This window comes from Salmo salar, chromosome ssa21 (assembly GCF_905237065.1).
Source record: "Salmo salar chromosome ssa21, Ssal_v3.1, whole genome shotgun sequence".
NCBI lineage: Eukaryota > Metazoa > Chordata > Actinopteri > Salmoniformes > Salmonidae > Salmo > Salmo salar.
Window position 1 is genome coordinate 31,096,847 of NC_059462.1, and position 20,618 is coordinate 31,117,464.

Below are 20,618 nucleotides of genomic sequence, written 5' to 3' on the forward strand. Positions count from 1 at the left end.
CTTAATAAAATAAACAACGCACAGTCAGTAAGATTTCCTGCTGTTCAATTCCTGATCAATTCAGAAGCTACATTTAAAATGCTTTATGATCTTAATACAACGGGATGTAGCTTTAATCCAATCAAAATCCAGGATATGAGTTGTTGTAGTAAATCAATGTACCCGCTAGTTGGCTCTTTGATAGGCGCAAGGTGAACAAGCCAGTATGGCGGAGGAGGAAAGTGATTTGGAAACAGACAGACTAGAATTGAAACTGGAGACTTTGTACATATACTCTAACGACAACTGTTCAGTACAAAGCAAAGAATATTGCTCTGAGTTTTGTAAGGTAAGCTAAATCAAGGCAATTTCTGGTTTTATCTGTGAGAGAGGCAAGGAGTAGTGTGCTTCCGCCAAGCTAACGTTAGCTAGCTAGTTAGCCAGTTGCTCATCAGTACAAGCAAGGTACAGTAGCCCAGCTAACTATTTAACGTCAGTAGCTAAAGTAGTTATCTAACTTAATTGCTAAAAGCTACATATACTAGCTAGCATTAATAACACATTCAGTAAACCCACACCGGCCTATAGTTACTATTTTATTTAGCTAACTTAACTAGCTAACTTTAGCTTGCTAACGTTCCTATTTCAATGTGAAGTTGCAAGCTACTATAGTTAACTATACTTACTAGCTAGCATGCACATGCACAACTGTTTGCCTATTAGTGTGAAGTAACGTTAGTCTACTGATTGTGTCTCCTAGATAACAAACTGGAATAAATTATAACTAAGGCTCTAATAGGTTTTTCCTCGCTAGCATGCCAAGCCAGTGTTGTTTACATTTAGCCAGTTGGCTAATGATAGGCTAGCTAGTGCAGCTGTCGCATTGCATATAATATCGTATACTTGTTTGAAAAGAGAGCTAACTAGTTAGCAAGTTGTGTTTAGCACTCAGGAGGACTGGTTGAAATCTGCAACTATCTAGCTAGCAACAAGCAATGAACCCCAATTCCAGCTAGCTACCATATAACGTTCCACGACACTTCACCGAAGCGTTCCTGTGACATATGGCTTCAAATTCAGATAGCTAGCCAGCAGCCACACAGGTCTGCGCAGATCTCTACAATACCGCACCTGGAAAAAGGTTGATCATATCAGTATTCAGGAACCATATCAAAAATAATCTGGACAGGAATTTGTATCTGAATCACACCCCCTGTATCTGTCTGACTGTCTCTCTCCCTGTCTAGCTGGTGGAGGAGCATACAGAGAGATGGCAGGTGCCGCTGCCCCAGCTGAAGGTGCTGCGGACAGCTCTTACCTGCTTCACCAGAGCCACTGCTGCCTACCCCGATGACTGTCAGCATGTCAGTTACGCTCTCAGCAGTCTGGCCTTGTAAGCACTTATTTATATGGTTCTTACACTTTCATGCAGACTCAAATTGTACTGTGTTGACTTGGATATCTATTTTCTACATTGTACAATCCTGCATGACTCGTCTCTAAAATCGAGCTGAACTGGCCGAATTACATATGTCACATTTTCAGGAGCTTCTTTGAGCTGATGCTGTTCTTTGGTAAAGATGAGTGCCAGGAGGCCCCCTTGAAGGACATATTAGCCTCTTTTCAGGTGAGGCCAACCGTGATGTAGCCTATTTGTTCATACAGAGTGAAACCGTGCTGATCCATGTGGTGTGTTAACATGAGTCCCGTCTCCTCCTCTGTAGGCCTGCCACCGCCGCCTGCTGAGACACAGGAACGTCTACCTGCTACAGGTGTGGCAGGTGATCAAAGATGGCGGCCCCTGGGAGAGACCCACTCTGCAGGCCATCCTGAAAGACACAGTCCTCACACAGACAGAAGGTACCTACCCTACTTTTTTTAGCTTGTGAGTTCTCTATGCATTTCTTATTCTCTCTCATCTCCTCACTCTCTGCTCTCACTTTCCCTCGCTCTCCCCGGTACAGTGGAGAAGTATCTGAGCTCGGAGAAGCCAGTGTTCTTTGAGCTGCGTGTGCGATACCTGCAGGCCTGTGAGCGCGTGCAGGAGGCCATGGCCCTGGCTAAGAGTTGTCTGGAGCACCCCGAGGTGGGGAGGCACCTGTTCTTCCACCAGGCCTACCTCACCTGCCTGTACAAGGCCTCGCTGCATGAACACTTGCTCAAGGAGGTACAGTCACTACCTAGAACTACCTTTCACTCTGTATCTTCAGACAGACTCTCTAATCAGAGTGGACTGAAAGACAATAAACATCATCAGAGAGGATTCATGGTTGTGTTTCCTCCATCAGGTGGCTGAGATAGATGGAAGAGACGCAGTAGAGATAATCTGTAACGCAGAGAGCCAGGAGAAAGAAGAGCTGCTGCTGTCTCTTTGTAAAGCCTTCCTCAGTCAACAGCTAAACAATGGAGACATGTACTACATCTGGTCAGTAACACTGTGATATATATATTACATGTACTACATCTGGTCAGTAACACTGTGATATATATACTACATGTACTACATCTGGTCAGTAACACTGTGATATATATATTACATGTACTACATCTGGTCAGTAACACTGTGATATATATACTACATGTACTACATCTGGTCAGTAACACTGTGATATGTAGTACATGTACTACATCTGGTCATTAACACTGTGATATATATACTACATGTACTGCATCTGGTCAGTAACACTGTGATATATATACTACATGTACTGCATCTGGTCAGTAACACTGATATACTACATGTACTACATCTGGTCAGTAACACTGATATATACTACATGTACTACATCTGGTCATTAACACTGTGATGTACTACATGTACTACATCTGGTCATTAACACTGATATATGTACTACATCTGGTCATTAACACTGATATATGTACTTCATGTACTACATCTGGTTAGTAACACTGTGATATATACTACATTTACTACATCTGGTCATTAACACTGATATATGTACATCATGTACTACATCTGGTTAGTAACACTGTGATATATACTACATGTACTAGATCTGGTCATTAACACTGATATATGTACTACATCTGGTCATTAACACTGTGAGATATATACTACATGTACTACATCTGGTCATTAACACTGTGAGATATGTACTACATGTACTACATCTGGTCATTAACACTGAGATATATACTACATGTACTACATCTGGTCATTAACACTGAGATATATACTACATGTACTACATCTGGTCATTAACACTGTGAGATATATACTACATGTACTACATCTGGTCATTAACACTGTGAGATATATACTACATGTACTACATCTGGTCATTAACACTGTGATATATATATATATATATATATATATATACACTCTACATCTGGTCATTAACACTGATATATGTACTACATCTGGTCATTAACACTGATATATGTACTACATCTGGTCATTAACACTGAGCTATGTACTACATGTAGTACATCTGGTCATTAACACTGTGAGCTATATACTACATGTACTACATCTGGTCATTACACTGATATATGTACTACATCTGGTCATTAACACTGTGATATATATACTACATGTACTACATCTGGTCAGTAACACTGTGATATATACTACACGTGCTAAATCTGGTCAGAGCTCACCACTTTAAACAGGGCTCCATGATAACACAGTACTGTAACATAATATAATGTTGCGTTGATACAGGGATCTGGTGTTCCTGTGGAGCAGACTGCACCTCAGGGCCCATCCCACTAAGCAGGGCTTCTTGTCTGAGTGTCACCAGCTGATGCTCTCCGCCATCAACGCCAGAGCCATTTTCCCCTTCATCAAAGTCATCACAGCAGAGGTGGGTGTATAGCCAACCATCAAGTTTACCTTGATTTAGAAACTTTGTTCTGTCATTTACACAATTCAATGTAACACATTGTTCTTATTTCTTTGCCAGATGGGTAGTGAGGGAGTGCCGCTGTGTGTGGAGCTGTGTACTGCAGCGTTGCAGACAGACCTCCAGTCTGACCCTGTGACACGCAGCCTGTTGTGTAAGACCATCGCCTTCCTGCTCCCCCGCGACCTGGAGGTGTGTCGCCTCTGTGCCCTGCTGGTGTTCTGTCTGGAGCGCAGTGTGGAGGCCTACAAGACCGTGTATTTGCTCTACACACACCCAGACGAGGAGCCACACCCCCTCCACACCCCTGTCAAAACCAACATACGCTTCTATATCTTACAGGTCAGAGGCACCGGGTAGCTCGGAAATATGATGCCAAAGACTTTTGCTCAATTGCTAAATACGGTATCTATAAAATACAATAGATTATTGAAACATATACTTTGTCATAAAAAATACTTTTCTCTCTTGTCTAAATGACATAACGATAGACTGTTGGCCTGTATTTTGACCTGGCTTTGAATCTCCTCATTGAGGATGCATCTATTAATAATATATTGTCTGTAACTGAAACTGTGCCTATCCCTGGTCCAGGTGCTGAAGGAAGGGCTGTTCTTCGACCCAGAGTTCTGGAACCTCCTGACCCTGAGAACCCACTGTCTGGAGCTTATGACTGACAAGGCCATGAGGGAGGCTCTCAACGAGGTGAAGGAGGAAGAGGAGTTGGAGCAGGTGGAGGAGGAGTGGATACCAAGTTACTGGATGGAGGAGGAGACATGCAGAATACACACAGACGCCTCCCACCTCCAACCACACACTAACACAGCACTGGAGAACTCTGAGACTGCAGGGCAGGAGCATGAGGAGGGAGAGTATGGGGATGGTCCTGAGTCACAGACAGAAGACTTCCTAGTGAGGAGGAAGAGAAGGTGTCGGTCTGATGTTGACTATGCTGACGACCCAGACATTAAGTACTCACTCAGACACAATCACAGTTCTGAAAGCTCCACCAAGCTACCGGCCAATCGGCAGAGGGAATACCTGGCCAGACACGTGAAGAACAAGATCCTGAAGAGACGCGGCAGGAAACCAAGATGGCTGCTCCTGGAGATGACCAGACAGACGGAGAATGTGTCCCCGGGGAGAACAAGGGCAAGAGGGAAGGGAAGGGAGGGAATGAGAGAGAGGGGTGAGGGTGAAAGAGAGAAATGGGAAAGAGGAGAGTGGGAGAGGGGAAAGGGGAAAAGAAAGCGAGGAGAAGGGGACGAGGGTAAGAAAGCGAGGAGGCAGGGAAGGGAAGGTAAGAGACCTTACCGCAGAACTATACTTGGCATGGAGCTATCCTTCCCTGAAAATGAAGTGCCTGTGGACCAGGAGGTGGTAGAGAAACGTGTAGAACCCAGTATTGGTGTTGCACTGCAGCACAATGACGCGGAGACCTATGTCAACATGGGACTGCCTAATGGCCTACATGGTGAGAGACCGTTTGAGTATGAACCAGAGACAGAAATGGAGCTTTCAGAAGTAGATCCTTCAGTGGTAGAGCCTTCAGACGTAAATCCTTTAGACTTAAAACCTTCAGTAGTAGAGCTTTCTGTTGTAGAGCCTTCTGTTGCTGAGCCTTCAGAAGTGAAGGTTTTCGAAGGTCCCAGTGAGCAGACCGACCCAGAGCTGGACGGCCCAGCCTTGGACATGGAGGAGTGTCCACTAACACTGTTCCACATCTATGCCAAATCCTCTAAAGGGACAGATGCTAAGGAATTACAACCTTTGACGGAAGGTAGTGATGTCACAGCGTTGGAGGCAGGACCGGACTCAAACACTCAGGTTAGTGTTATCTGAGGCAACGTTGTTTTGAGAAATGAATGATTGAAGCTTAGCTACTGCAGCTGTCCTATGAATATCACCTGTTAACAGCTTGTTTCTCCTACTCCAGGGTGACGACACAAAGCCAGGCAAGGCTCCAGTCCGCTCCAAACACCTGCGCTTCCACTGCAGCCACTGCCAGAAGCTCTTCAAGGGAGGCAACGTGGTGAGACACACCCTGGCCCACCTGAAGCTGAGGAAGACTAGGCTCAGCTGTGTCTTCTGTGGCAAACACTTCCAACGGTACAACCGTGCCAAGGAACACGTTCTAGAGCACGTAGAGGAACTGAGAACCAGCACGCTCAATAGTAAGATCAAACCTGCTGTCAATGGAGATGCAGAACCCTCGGAGAACGTTAATCACGCTTCGGAGAACGAGACTAAACCCACTGAGAATGTGACAGAGCCCCCTGCTCCGACGGATCAGCCTCCCAAACCCAAACGTGTTAAAGCCAAGCCAGTGGTCAGCAAGCAGAGTAGAATCATTCAGAACCTGAGAAACCTGATCAGAAAAACCCAGAAGTTGAAAGTGGACCCGGACAACCAGGTGTCAGTGGAAGTGAAGGATGAACAGGTGACTGTGAAGGATAAAGTGGTGATTGTGAAAGAGGTGGTGCCTGGGGAGGAGACTGAGGGAGGAGAGAAGAATGAGTGTGAAGGAGGAGAGCAGGAGGGGAAGCAGAAGCAGTACCACCTGTGTCCTGCGGAGGGCTGTGACAGCATCTTTATGAAGATAGGCCCATCGATGCTGAGACATGCAGTCAACTTCCACATGGAGGATGCAGCCGTCCTGGAGAAGACCTTCCAGTGGGGGAAGGGGAAGTGCCAGATCTGCCAGAGGTAAGAAGGGTCTTTCCCCACATATTATTTTCCAGGTCAGGTACGAAGGCACTCTGAACAACATGTAGGCCCCACCTAGACCAAAATTGTAAATTGGAACCAATAGAAACTCTCTAAGGTGGGCTTTCACTGATCTCGGTGGGGGTGGGGGGGTTCTTACCGTACAATGGTGTCATTTTATGTCTCCATCTTTTTTGTTGTGCCCCAGGCACCTGTTGGTGTTCGAGCACTACAGAGACCACATGAAGCTCCATGATGCTCCTCTGAAACAGGCGTGCCTCCACATGAGCTGTGGCCAGTGCTTCAAGACCTCCCAGGAGCTCAAAGACCACATGGACACCCACCAGCCACTCCAGGCCCCCTGTGGGTACTCCGGCTGTAGGGAGATCTTCTTTACCCTCCCCTCTCTCCACGGCCACGAGTGGAGACACTACACCCAGCCCCAGTCTAAAGATGAGCTGGAGCAGGTCGCTACCAAAGAGCTGAGCTCTGAGGGTGAGGCCTCCTGGAAACAGAGGGTGAAGAGCCATAATGTGACAGTGCACGGGTGGAGGGAAACGCCTATTCCCAAATCCAGGCGCTCTGATCCTCATCTGAAGTGCATTTACTGTAACAGGTAAAAGAGTGAGACTCTATACACTGCTGTCAAATTATTTTGATCACAGCAGCATTTCAACCACGAGGTCTTCATTATGCTAAGCCTGAGACACGACTTGCAGAAGCTAGTGAGAACACCCAATTGTTACTGCTCTCCAGTATTAGGCTTCATCTGTGTCTGGGGAACTAACCCATAGATGGTGTTTGTCAGACCATAGAGCTGTGTTTGTCAGACCATGAGACAACCCGAAAATAGGTCTTCTCACAAAATTGTCTGTAGCATCCGAACGGTTTGGCCTACAAACTATAACGACCCCTCTATGATGAGACTCTCACTAAGGTGTTCTCCGTTTTGCTTTACGACCCCCACAAGCGTCTTGGGACTCGTCTGAATTTGGTACAGCCATTCTGCCAACTTCTGTCTGTAGCGTCCGAACAGTTTGGGCTTCACACTAATACGAACCCTCTGTGTAAAGGTGAGACTTTCACGAACACGTACAGTACCAGTCAAAAGTTTGGACACACCTACTCATATCACGGTTTTCTTAATTTTTTTACTGTTTTCTACATTGTAGATTAATAGTGAAGACATCAAAGAGAACCCTTAAATGAGTAGGTGTGTCCAAACGTTTGACTGGTACTGTACATGTCTGTTTTGATCTAGGACACCCACAGGCCTCACAAGACTCGTCTGAAGGTCCCCCGGTACCAGTCAAATTTGTTTAGATGTATTTTTTTTGGGGGGGGGGACTGTTGTTCCATGTAGTGCATCTGTTATTCAATGTGTTTTTATGGGCTAATAGCAGTATAACCAAATAAACATTTGCATAAAATAATGAAAAAATACTTTTGTGGGGATACTTCAAGTGGTCTTAAAATTCTAAATCTGATAGCAAAATGATCCTTGGTTTGACCTTCTTTAAACAATTCGTAGCTAAGTAATATATAGCTAAGTAATACCCACCCCCCGCTCAGTTTAGACAGAGCTTAGAGTCTTATGGCTTAAGGCCTGGTGAAAATGTTGTTGCTTATGTCCATATCTTTTTTTGTTCCAGGTACCTGTGGAACTACCAGCACTTCCTAGACCACATGAAGATCCATGATGATCCTCTAAAACAGGTGTGTCTCCATCAGAACTGTGGCCGGCGCTTTTCCAGAACCCACCTGCTCTGGGAGCACATGGAGACCCACCGGCCTCTCCAGGCCCTCTGTGGGTACTCTGGCTGTAGGCTGATCTTCTCTCGCCTCCCCTCTCTCCATGACCACGAGTGGAGGCACTACACTCAGGGCCAGCCTGAAGATGAGCCGACAGAGGAGCATAGCGCTACCAAAGAGGGGCAGACTCTGGAATCAAACACCAACAGTAAAAACAATGACGGCCCTTTGGCGACTCCAGGCACTGGTGCTGTCACCAGACCTCCCAGTGACTGCACACACAAACTAATCAACGGCCATGATGGAGAGGACAAGAAAGACCAAGCCCCTGAGACAGATGTCCCTGCCACCACTATCACCTCCCCCACACAACCCCATCCCAGTCTCGTCCAAAACCTCACTGAGCCAATGACCATGAGGGATGTGAACAATATCGTCACTTTGGCTCAGGTGATGCCTTGTGGAGAGGAACCAGTTATTACGGAACACAAGACCTTCAAACCAGAGGATCCTTCCTACTTACCCCTGGCCAAAGCCCCCCTCATCCGCCCGCCCCCCTCTACATACCTGACCGAGGCAGCCCTCAGCATGCGCAAGCGCAGGAAACCCAACGAGGTCACTTCCTGCGGGGCTGGCAGGAAGAATAAGGCTACAGTAAAGAGGCGTGTGGTGGGGAAGAAGAATGCGTTGCAGAAGGAGGTGGCGGCTGAGAAGGAGGTAGAGGAGGAGGCCCCCCCTCAAAGACAACGCTGCTCCAAGTGTTTCTCCTCCTTCCCTAGCCCAGAGGAACTGAAGAGACACCTCTCCCAAAACACCTGCTCCTCCCTCTTCAACTTCGACTCTGACGATGACAGTAAGTAGCACACACAGGAGTCTTATTCACAGAATTTGTGGAGAAAAAAAAACATGTATATTTTGTTGGTATGTTAAAGCTTTATTCAGAAATTAAGGGAATTAGGTGGAGGGAAATTAAAGAAATTAGGTGGGGAGACAGGCAAGTGGAGAAAATGTGAAGGGTGGATGCAGGGATTGAACCCTGGTCTCCGATGTGATCTTGCACATGTGTTGCATGTGCCAGGGAAGTGTTACCACTGCATCACGGTTTGCACAAGAAATCTAAATTCTTACAACAGAATATTGAAAGGGAGAGTTTTGAAACGCATCAACTTGGTCAACAAACATTTCCGCTTATTTGTAGCAGCTGCTTATATAAATAGCATTTGCATAGTGATGCGACACCTTTTGTTTGTAAAGCAACTATTTGTTTATGCAAATACTTATTTAAATATTTTCCTTTCCAGGTTAGTGGTAAAGAGGAATGGGAGTGAAATGTTCTTCATGATGATCAGAAAAATGTTTTGTTGGTGTTCGAGCACGACAGAGACCACACGACACTCCAGGATGCTCCTCTCAGAAAACAGGTGGAGACACTTGTCTATCTGTACTCTCTGAACTGGGCCTAACACAGGCACTGTTAGCACCCAGTCGGTTCTGAGAGCTGTAGGGCCAGTGTCATGGCACACTATAATACTGGCAGCCGGTCACTAAAAATACAACACACAACTCTGGAGTAAGTGTTATTACCACAATACACTGTACATAGGTCTAGACCGAACAGTATTGCATTTGTCATTGCCACGACTTTGTTTCAATAAGTCTTATTTGCTTTAAAATCATAGTATGAAGAATCACACTAGGTTACTAATAGTGTTTCAAAAGTACTTCTAATTATGTTCTGTTTGGCATACATTTTTGTTCAGTATTTTAACAGAATTTTTCTAATGACAAAAGAGATGGTTTCACAATGTATTAGAAATTGGTAATCTATGCATTTGATGACAAATATTTTGTAAAAGAGCATCAAAATGAATTTGAGAATAAAAATCACTGAAGAACCCATAATGTGATAAACGATGTGCACTTACCTGCATTGGTCGTTTATTTATATGAACGAATGTTGATATATTTATTAGGTTTGTACTTAATGTAAATATCCTTCTCAATTCAACTCTATTTTTCTTAAAGAAAAATGTATGACTTGTTTTCAATAAACAATTTACAGTATGAACCAAAGAAGTGGTTAACTGCTGGTTATTTACTAACAGGTTAATACTATCTGGGTCAATAAGGGAGAGAATAGCAACCAGTGAACTATAAGAAATTATTTATTTCAGATGACAAATTGCATCATTTCCATCTTATAATTATTGCTTTAGTTTTTGGTCATAGTTTGATCCAGGCAAAAGCCATGACAGTGTTGATCTCTACAGGTTTGCATCATATTGTCTTTTCTGACAAGTGCAAAGACAGATGAGTTGAGTTTAGGGAAGTAGAGTAGTGAGATTAGACTGAGTCCTTTTAGGGATTGCTCCAGAGGTCAAGCTCATTGCAGATAGATGAAACGCATTACTGCTCCTGGAGCTACTGTAATCAAGGTCTTGTTAAGAAGCTGGAACAGATATGGCAGGGCTAGGACAAAAGCTAGTAGTATGGAGTACTAGTAGCTGTACCACAACAGGCCCTGTGGTTAGGAGTAGTTGGAATAGAGCTAGCTATAGATGTGGCCAGGGTCTGATTCTCTTTCTCAGGGTTAGAAACAAATTGTCTAGAGAACAGGGTCCTATCATATCCTAACTACAGGCTTCATGATCAGAGCATACAGTAATACATGCATCAAACAAACTAACACATTCCAGTCATTGTAACATGCATTTCAGTGAGTGAATGAAACACTAAAAGTAGTAACGCCTAGTAATAATTATAAACAGTATCTAGGGTTGGCTTTGACCAGTTGAGTTATTCCTCTCACTAGACTAAAGACTGTTTCACTAGAGGTACAGCAAGTCTCTCACAGACAGAAACCCAACAAACAAAGCCAAACATAGGAGTGGGAGATGGAGCAAATGTTTACGCTGTATTAGCATTTGACATAAAAAATAGTACAGTACACTCTGCAGGTCTGTGAATGGTACAGACAGTACTTGTTACAGTGATATCATGTTTTCCAGATTTTGCTCACACAGGAAGCCCTCCTCCCATTGCATCATTGTGCAGCTGACCAGAGATAAAAACAAGTGCATTGTGTGAAGCAAGGGAGACATACCGCTGTTGTTGTACCGTGGGAGAGTTCTCGAAACAGATGGACTTGAAGAGACAGTGCTGCTACACTGTACAAAGCTCTTTCTAGAGAGCAATGTACTGACAGTGAACTGGTACCTGGCTATACAGAAAGCAGAAAATCTGGTGTGCATTAAACAATTTGGGATAAAAGTTTTCCTAAACAGATATTTTTTTTATAGATAAATAGTCAAGTTTTTTCTCTTGTTAGAAAAAGTACAATTGTGTCCAGTAAGTGTTCAAAGGTAATCCAATTTTTCTTATAGTAAATCTGACTTTGGTGAGGGCTAAACTTGGTGGGTGTCAAAATAGCTAGCCCGTGATGGCGAGCTATCTACTCAGAATATTGCAAAATGTGCTTTCACCGAAAAGCTATTTTAAAATCGGACATAGCGATTGCATAAAGGAGTTCTGTATCTTTAATTCTTAAAATAATTGTTATGTTTTTTGTGAACGTTTATCGTGAGTAATTTAGTAAATTCACCGGAAGTTTGCGGTGGGTATGCTAGTTCTGAACGTCACATGCTCATGTAAAAAGCTGTTTTTTGATATAAATATGAACTTGATTGAACAAAACATGCATGTATTGTATAACATAATGTCCTAGGAGTGTCATCTGATGAAGATCATCAAAGGTTAGTGCTGCATTTAGCTGTGGTTTTGTTTTTTGTGACATTATATGCTAGCTTGAAAAATGGGTGTCTGATTATTTCTGGCTGGGTACTCTGCTGACATAATCTAATGTTTCGCTTTCGCTGTAAAGCCTTTTTGAAATCGGACAGTGTGGTTAGATAAAGGAGAGTCTTGTCTTTAAAATGGTGTAAAATAGTCATATGTTTGAAAAATGGAAGTTTTCGGATTTTCGAGGACTTTGTATTTCGCGCCACGCCCATCATTGGATATTGGAGCAGGTGTTCCGCTAGCGGAACGTCTAGATGTAAGAGGTTTTAACTAGGGACTGGACATTAGCGAGTAATATACTCGGAAGCAGTGGGTGGTGTGCATGCATCCGAAGCCTCACTAATGGCACTGACAGAGCTCCAGAGTTCTTCTGTGGAGATGGGAGAAATTTCCAGAAGGACAACCATATCTGCAGTACTCCACCAATCAGGCCTTTATGGTAGAGTGGCCAGGCGGAAGCCACTCCTCAGTAAAAGGCACGACAGCCCGCTTGGAGTTTACCAAAAGGCACCTAAAGGACTCTCAGACCATGAGAAACAAGATTCTCTGGTCTGATGAAACCAAGATTGAACTCTTTGGCCTGAATGCCAAGCGTCATGTCTGGACGAAACCTGGCATCCTCCCTACGGTGAAGCATGGTGGTGGCAGCATCATGCTGTGGGGATGTTTTTCAGCGGCAGGGACTGGGACACTAGTCAGGATCGAAGGAAAGATGAACGGCACAACGTACAGAGAGATTCTTGATGAAAACCTGCGCCAGAGTGCTCAGGACCTCAGACTGGTGCGAAGGTTTACCATTCAACAGGACAACAACCCTAAGCACACAGCCAAGACAACACAGGAGTGGTTTCGGGAAAAGTCTCTGAATGTCCTTGAGTGGCCCAGCCAGAGCCCGGACTTGAACCGATCGAACATCTCTGGTGTCATGACTTTCCTTCCTGGTTGAGGATCAAAGAGAGTCCCCCCCTCTCACCCACCAGAGAGGAAGGGGGGGAAGTGGGCCAGTCTTATGACTTTAACGACCGGTCGTAAATTCTCTCTGGACCTGCAGTACTGAACAACGGAATCTGATGTGTGTAGAAAGATTGGGGATTGGAACATTAGTTTTCAAATACAAACATCTCGAATGGTTGGTTGAGATCCAAACAATAAATCCTGTCAAAAGTTTGTTTTCTGATATCATTAACCTGTTATGGATAGGGGGCAGTATTTTCACGGCCGGATAAAAAACATACCCGATTTAATCTGATTATTACTCCTGCCCAGAAACTAGAATATGCATATAATTATTAGCTTTGGATTGGAAACACTCCAAAGTTTCTAAAACTGTTTGAATGGTGTCTGTGAGTATAACAGAACTCATTTGGCAGGCCAAAACCTGAGAAGATTCTGTACAGGAAGTACCCTGTCTGACCATTTCTTGGCCTTCTTGATCATCTCTATCCAAAACAAGGGATCTCTGCTGTTACGTGACACTTCCTACGGCTCCCATAGGCTCTCAGAAGGCGGCAAAAAGCTGAATCGTGGCTTTGCAGGCCCTGGCTGAAAAACATTAGCGCGTTTGGATAGTGGTCGGTCAGAGTACTATGAGACTGAGGCGCGAGCATGAGGCGACCCCATGTTTTTATTCTTTCGTCTTTGAACGTAAACAACGACTCCCGGTCGGAATATTATCGCTTTTTACGAGAAAAATAGCATAAAAATTGATTTTAAACAGCGGTTGACATGCTTCGAAGTACGGTAATGGAATATTTAGAATTTTTTTGTCACGAAACGCATCGGGCGCGTAACCCTTCGTCACCCTTGGATAGTGTCTTGAACGCACGAACAAAACGCCGCTATTTGGATATAACTATGGATTATTTTGAACCAAACCAACATTTGTTATTGAAGTAGAAGTCCTGGGAGTGCATTCTGACGAAGAACAGGAAAGGTAATCAAACTTTTCTAATAGTAAATCGGAGTTTGGTGAGGGTCAAACTTGGTGGGTGTCAAAATAGCTAGCCTGTGATGGCGTGCTATCTACTCAGAATATTGCAAAATGTGCTTTCACCGAAAAGCTATTTTAAATCGGACATAGCGAGTGCATAAAGGAGTTCTGTATCTATAATTCTTAAAATAATTGTTATGTTTTTTGTGAACGTTTATCGTGAGTAATTTAGTAAATTCACCGGAAGTTTGCGGTGGGTATGCTAGTTCTGAACGTCACATGCTCATGTAAAAAGCTGTTTTTTGATATAAATATGAACTTGATTGAACAAAACATGCATGTATTGTATAACATAATGTCCTAGGAGTGTCATCTGATGAAGATCATCAAAGGTTAGTGCTGCATTTAGCTGTGGTTTTGTTTTTTGTGACATTATATGCTAGCTTGAAAAATGGGTGTCTGATTATTTCTGGCTGGGTACTCTGCTGACATAATCTAATGTTTCGCTTTCGCTGTAAAGCCTTTTTGAAATCGGACAGTGTGGTTAGATAAAGGAGAGTCTTGTCTTTAAAATGGTGTAAAATAGTCATATGTTTGAAAAATGGAAGTTTTCGGATTTTCGAGGACTTTGTATTTCGCGCCACGCCCATCATTGGATATTGGAGCAGGTGTTCCGCTAGCGGAACGTCTAGATGTAAGAGGTTTTAACTAGGGACTGGACATTAGCGAGTAATATACTCGGAAGCAGTGGGTGGTGTGCATGCATCCGAAGCCTCACTAATGGCACTGACAGAGCTCCAGAGTTCTTCTGTGGAGATGGGAGAAATTTCCAGAAGGACAACCATATCTGCAGTACTCCACCAATCAGGCCTTTATGGTAGAGTGGCCAGGCGGAAGCCACTCCTCAGTAAAAGGCACGACAGCCCGCTTGGAGTTTACCAAAAGGCACCTAAAGGACTCTCAGACCATGAGAAACAAGATTCTCTGGTCTGATGAAACCAAGATTGAACTCTTTGGCCTGAATGCCAAGCGTCATGTCTGGACGAAACCTGGCATCCTCCCTACGGTGAAGCATGGTGGTGGCAGCATCATGCTGTGGGGATGTTTTTCAGCGGCAGGGACTGGGACACTAGTCAGGATCGAAGGAAAGATGAACGGCACAACGTACAGAGAGATTCTTGATGAAAACCTGCGCCAGAGTGCTCAGGACCTCAGACTGGTGCGAAGGTTTACCATTCAACAGGACAACAACCCTAAGCACACAGCCAAGACAACACAGGAGTGGTTTCGGGAAAAGTCTCTGAATGTCCTTGAGTGGCCCAGCCAGAGCCCGGACTTGAACCGATCGAACATCTCTGGTGTCATGACTTTCCTTCCTGGTTGAGGATCAAAGAGAGTCCCCCCCTCTCACCCACCAGAGAGGAAGGGGGGAAGTGGGCCAGTCTTATGACTTTAACGACCGGTCGTAAATTCTCTCTGGACCTGCAGTACTGAACAACGGAATCTGATGTGTGTAGAAAGATTGGGCATTGGAACATTAGTTTTCAAATACAAACATCTCGAATGGTTGGTTGAGATCCAAACAATAAATCCTGTCAAAAGTTTGTTTTCTGATATCATTAACCTGTTATGGATAGGGGGCAGTATTTTCACGGCCGGATAAAAAACATACCCGATTTAATCTGATTATTACTCCTGCCCAGAAACTAGAATATGCATATAATTATTAGCTTTGGATTGGAAACACTCCAAAGTTTCTAAAACTGTTTGAATGGTGTCTGTGAGTATAACAGAACTCATTTGGCAGGCCAAAACCTGAGAAGATTCTGTACAGGAAGTACCCTGTCTGACCATTTCTTGGCCTTCTTGATCATCTCTATCCAAAACAAGGGATCTCTGCTGTTACGTGACACTTCCTACGGCTCCCATAGGCTCTCAGAAGGCGGCAAAAAGCTGAATCGTGGCTTTGCAGGCCCTGGCTGAAAAACATTAGCGCGTTTGGATAGTGGTCGGTCAGAGTACTATGAGACTGAGGCGCGAGCATGAGGCGACCCCATGTTTTTATTCTTTCGTCTTTGAACGTAAACAACGACTCCCGGTCGGAATATTATCGCTTTTTACGAGAAAAATAGCATAAAAATTGATTTTAAACAGCGGTTGACATGCTTCGAAAGTACGGTAATGGAATATTTAGAATTTTTTTGTCACGAAACGCATCGGGCGCGTAACCCTTCGTCACCCTTGGATAGTGTCTTGAACGCATCGAACAAAACGCCGCTATTTGGATATAACTATGGATTATTTTGAACCAAACCAACATTTGTTATTGAAGTAGAAGTCCTGGGAGTGCATTCTGACGAAGAACAGGAAAGGTAATCAAACTTTTCTAATAGTAAATCGGAGTTTGGTGAGGGTCAAACTTGGTGGGTGTCAAAATAGCTAGCCTGTGATGGCGTGCTATCTACTCAGAATATTGCAAAATGTGCTTTCACCGAAAAGCTATTTTAAATCGGACATAGCGAGTGCATAAAGGAGTTCTGTATCTATAATTCTTAAAATAATTGTTATGTTTTTTTGAACGTTTATCGTGAGTAATTTAGTAAATTCACCGGAAGTGTTCGGTGGGAATGCTAGTTCTGAACGTCACATGCTAATGTAAAAAGCTGGTTTTTGATATAAATATGAACGTGATTGAACAAAACATGCATGTATTGTATAACATAATGTCCTAGGCGTGTCATCTGATGAAGATCATCAAAGGTTAGTGCTGCATTTAGCTGTGGTTTTGTTTTTTGTGACATTATATGCTAGCTTGAAAAATGGGTGTCTGATTATTTCTGGCTGGGTACTCTGCTGACATAATCTAATGTTTTGCTTTCGCTGTAAAGCCTTTTTGAAATCGGACAGTGTGGTTAGATAATGGAGAGTCTTGTCTTTAAAATGGTGTAAAATAGTCATATGTTTGAAAAATGGAAGTTTTTGTATTTTTGAGGAATTTGTAATTCGCGCCACGCCTATCATTGGATATTGGAGCAGGTGTTCCGCTAGCGGAACGTCTAGATGTAAGAGGTTTTAACCTCTCTAGGGTATGTGGGATGAAATTGTCCCACCTACTCAACAGCCAGTGGAATCCCGTGGCGCGTTATTCAAATACCTTAGAAATGCTATTACTTCAATTTCTCAAAGCGTCCCACCTAGCCCATAGAGGTTAATTCAGGAAACGGTAATTCATTAAACAAACTTTTTTTGTGGTGTCCCAAGTTACTAATGAGTTAATTGTTACACGATAAATTGAATCACATAATTAAACATTGTGAATTGATTTGATAAAATAGCCAACATCAAATTAATGGTAGTCACGTCACAACATTGGAGAGACTTGTTAATAGCTGTGCAGTGACGTTCCCTATTCACCCTAACAGAGTTTGAGAGGATCTGCAGAGAAGAATGGGAGAAACTCCCCAAATACAGGTGTGCCAAGCTTGTAGAGTCATACCAAGGAATACTTGAGGCTGTATTCGCAGCCAAAGGTGCTTCAACAAAGTACTGAGTAAAGGGTCTGAAAACTTATGTAAATGTAATATTTTTTATAACTTTGTAAAAATGTCTAAAAACCTGTTTTAGCTTTGTCATTATGGGGTATTATGTGTTGATTATGAGGCACAAAATGTTTATAAATCAATTTTAGAATAAGGCTGTAACGTAACAAAATGTGGAAAAAGTCAAGGGGTCTGAATACTTTCAGAATTCACTGTATGTTCACATAGTGTAGAAGTGCAGAGGGGGAGAAACAGGAAGAAAGGATTAGGGTTAGACACACAGACCTCTTTACTGAGGATAGAAGTGTCTGCAGACGAAACTTTGTGTTTTTCTGTGTTGCTGTGTGTTTCTATGGATTGTTCTAAAACTGTTTGAATGGTGTCTGTGAGTATAACAGAACTCATTTGGCAGGCCAAAACCTGAGAAGATTCTGTACAGGAAGTACCCTGTCTGACCATTTCTTGGCCTTCTTGATCATCTCTATCCAAAACAAGGGATCTCTGCTGTTACGTGACACTTCCTACGGCTCCCATAGGCTCTCAGAAGGCGGCAAAAAGCTGAATCGTGGCTTTGCAGGCCCTGGCTGAAAAACATTAGCGCGTTTGGATAGTGGTCGGTCAGAGTACTATGAGACTGAGGCGCGAGCATGAGGCGACCCCATGTTTTTATTCTTTCGTCTTTGAACGTAAACAACGACTCCCGGTCGGAATATTATCGCTTTTTTACGAGAAAAATAGCATAAAAATTGATTTTAAACAGCGGTTGACATGCTTCGAAGTACGGTAATGGAATATTTAGAATTTTTTTGTCACGAAACGCATCGGGCGCGTAACCCTTCGTCACCCTTGGATAGTGTCTTGAACGCACGAACAAAACGCCGCTATTTGGATATAACTATGGATTATTTTGAACCAAACCAACATTTGTTATTGAAGTAGAAGTCCTGGGAGTGCATTCTGACGAAGAACAGGAAAGGTAATCAAACTTTTCTAATAGTAAATCGGAGTTTGGTGAGGGTCAAACTTGGTGGGTGTCAAAATAGCTAGCCTGTGATGGCGTGCTATCTACTCAGAATATTGCAAAATGTGCTTTCACCGAAAAGCTATTTTAAAATCGGACATAGCGAGTGCATAAAGGAGTTCTGTATCTATAATTCTTAAAATAATTGTTATGTTTTTTTGAACGTTTATCGTGAGTAATTTAGTAAATTCACCGGAAGTGTTCGGTGGGAATGCTAGTTCTGAACGTCACATGCTAATGTAAAAAGCTGGTTTTTGATATAAATATGAACGTGATTGAACAAAACATGCATGTATTGTATAACATAATGTCCTAGGCGTGTCATCTGATGAAGATCATCAAAGGTTAGTGCTGCATTTAGCTGTGGTTTTGTTTTTTGTGACATTATATGCTAGCTTGAAAAATGGGTGTCTGATTATTTCTGGCTGGGTACTCTGCTGACATAATCTAATGTTTTGCTTTCGCTGTAAAGCCTTTTTGAAATCGGACAGTGTGGTTAGATAATGGAGAGTCTTGTCTTTAAAATGGTGTAAAATAGTCATATGTTTGAAAAATGGAAGTTTTTGTATTTTTGAGGAATTTGTAATTCGCGCCACGCCTATCATTGGATATTGGAGCAGGTGTTCCGCTAGCGGAACGTCTAGATGTAAGAGGTTTTAACCTCTCTAGGGTATGTGGGATGAAATTGTCCCACCTACTCAACAGCCAGTGGAATCCCGTGGCGCGTTATTCAAATACCTTAGAAATGCTATTACTTCAATTTCTCAAAGCGTCCCACCTAGCCCATAGAGGTTAATTCAGGAAACGGTAATTCATTAAACAAACTTTTTTTGTGGTGTCCCAAGTTACTAATGAGTTAATTGTTACACGATAAATTGAATCACATAATTAAACATTGTGAATTGATTTGATAAAATAGCCAACATCAAATTAATGGTAGTCACGTCACAACATTGGAGAGACTTGTTAATAGCTGTGCAGTGACGTTCCCTATTCACCCTAACAGAGTTTGAGAGGATCTGCAGAGAAGAATGGGAGAAACTCCCCAAATACAGGTGTGCCAAGCTTGTAGAGTCATACCAAGGAATACTTGAGGCTGTATTCGCAGCCAAAGGTGCTTCAACAAAGTACTGAGTAAAGGGTCTGAAAACTTATGTAAATGTAATATTTTTTATAACTTTGTAAAAATGTCTAAAAACCTGTTTTAGCTTTGTCATTATGGGGTATTATGTGTTGATTATGAGGCACAAAATGTTTATAAATCAATTTTAGAATAAGGCTGTAACGTAACAAAATGTGGAAAAAGTCAAGGGGTCTGAATACTTTCAGAATTCACTGTATGTTCACATAGTGTAGAAGTGCAGAGGGGGAGAAACAGGAAGAAAGGATTAGGGTTAGACACACAGACCTCTTTACTGAGGATAGAAGTGTCTGCAGACGAAACTTTGTGTTTTTCTGTGTTGCTGTGTGTTTCTATGGATTGTTCTAAAACTGTTTGAATGGTGTCTGTGAGTATAACAGAACTCATTTGGCAGGCCAAAACCTGAGAAGATTCTGTACAGGAAGTACCCTGTCTGACCATTTCTTGGCCTTCTTGATCATCTCTATCCAAAACAAGGGATCTCTGCTGTTACGTGACACTTCCTACGGCTCCCATAGGCTCTCAGAAGGCGGCAAAAAGCTGAATCGTGGCTTTGCAGGCCCTGGCTGAAAAACATTAGCGCGTTTGGATAGTGGTCGGTCAGAGTACTATGAGACTGAGGCGCGAGCATGAGGCGACCCCATGTTTTTATTCTTTCGTCTTTGAACGTAAACAACGACTCCCGGTCGGAATATTATCGCTTTTTTACGAGAAAAATAGCATAAAAATTGATTTTAAACAGCGGTTGACATGCTTCGAAGTACGGTAATGGAATATTTAGAATTTTTTTGTCACGAAACGCATCGGGCGCGTAACCCTTCGTCACCCTTGGATAGTGTCTTGAACGCACGAACAAAACGCCGCTATTTGGATATAACTATGG

At 43.1% G+C, this 20,618-nt stretch overlaps 1 protein-coding gene across 1 annotated transcript; it reads left to right on the plus strand.

The window, feature by feature from the left end:
• The first annotated feature begins 154 nt into the window (after positions 1-154).
• On the plus strand, positions 155-10,379 carry LOC106582057 (zinc finger protein 654). Its single transcript, XM_014164751.2, has 13 exons — positions 155-328; positions 1,227-1,372; positions 1,525-1,606; positions 1,704-1,839; positions 1,944-2,146; positions 2,268-2,404; positions 3,668-3,809; positions 3,909-4,190; positions 4,443-5,675; positions 5,785-6,554; positions 6,763-7,170; positions 8,207-9,159; positions 9,608-10,379. The coding sequence occupies exons 1-13, from the start codon at positions 206-208 to the stop codon at positions 9,610-9,612; spliced, it is 4,620 nt and encodes a 1,539-aa protein (XP_014020226.1). The 5' UTR covers positions 155-205; the 3' UTR covers positions 9,613-10,379.
• Positions 10,380-20,618: the final 10,239 nt, after the last annotated feature.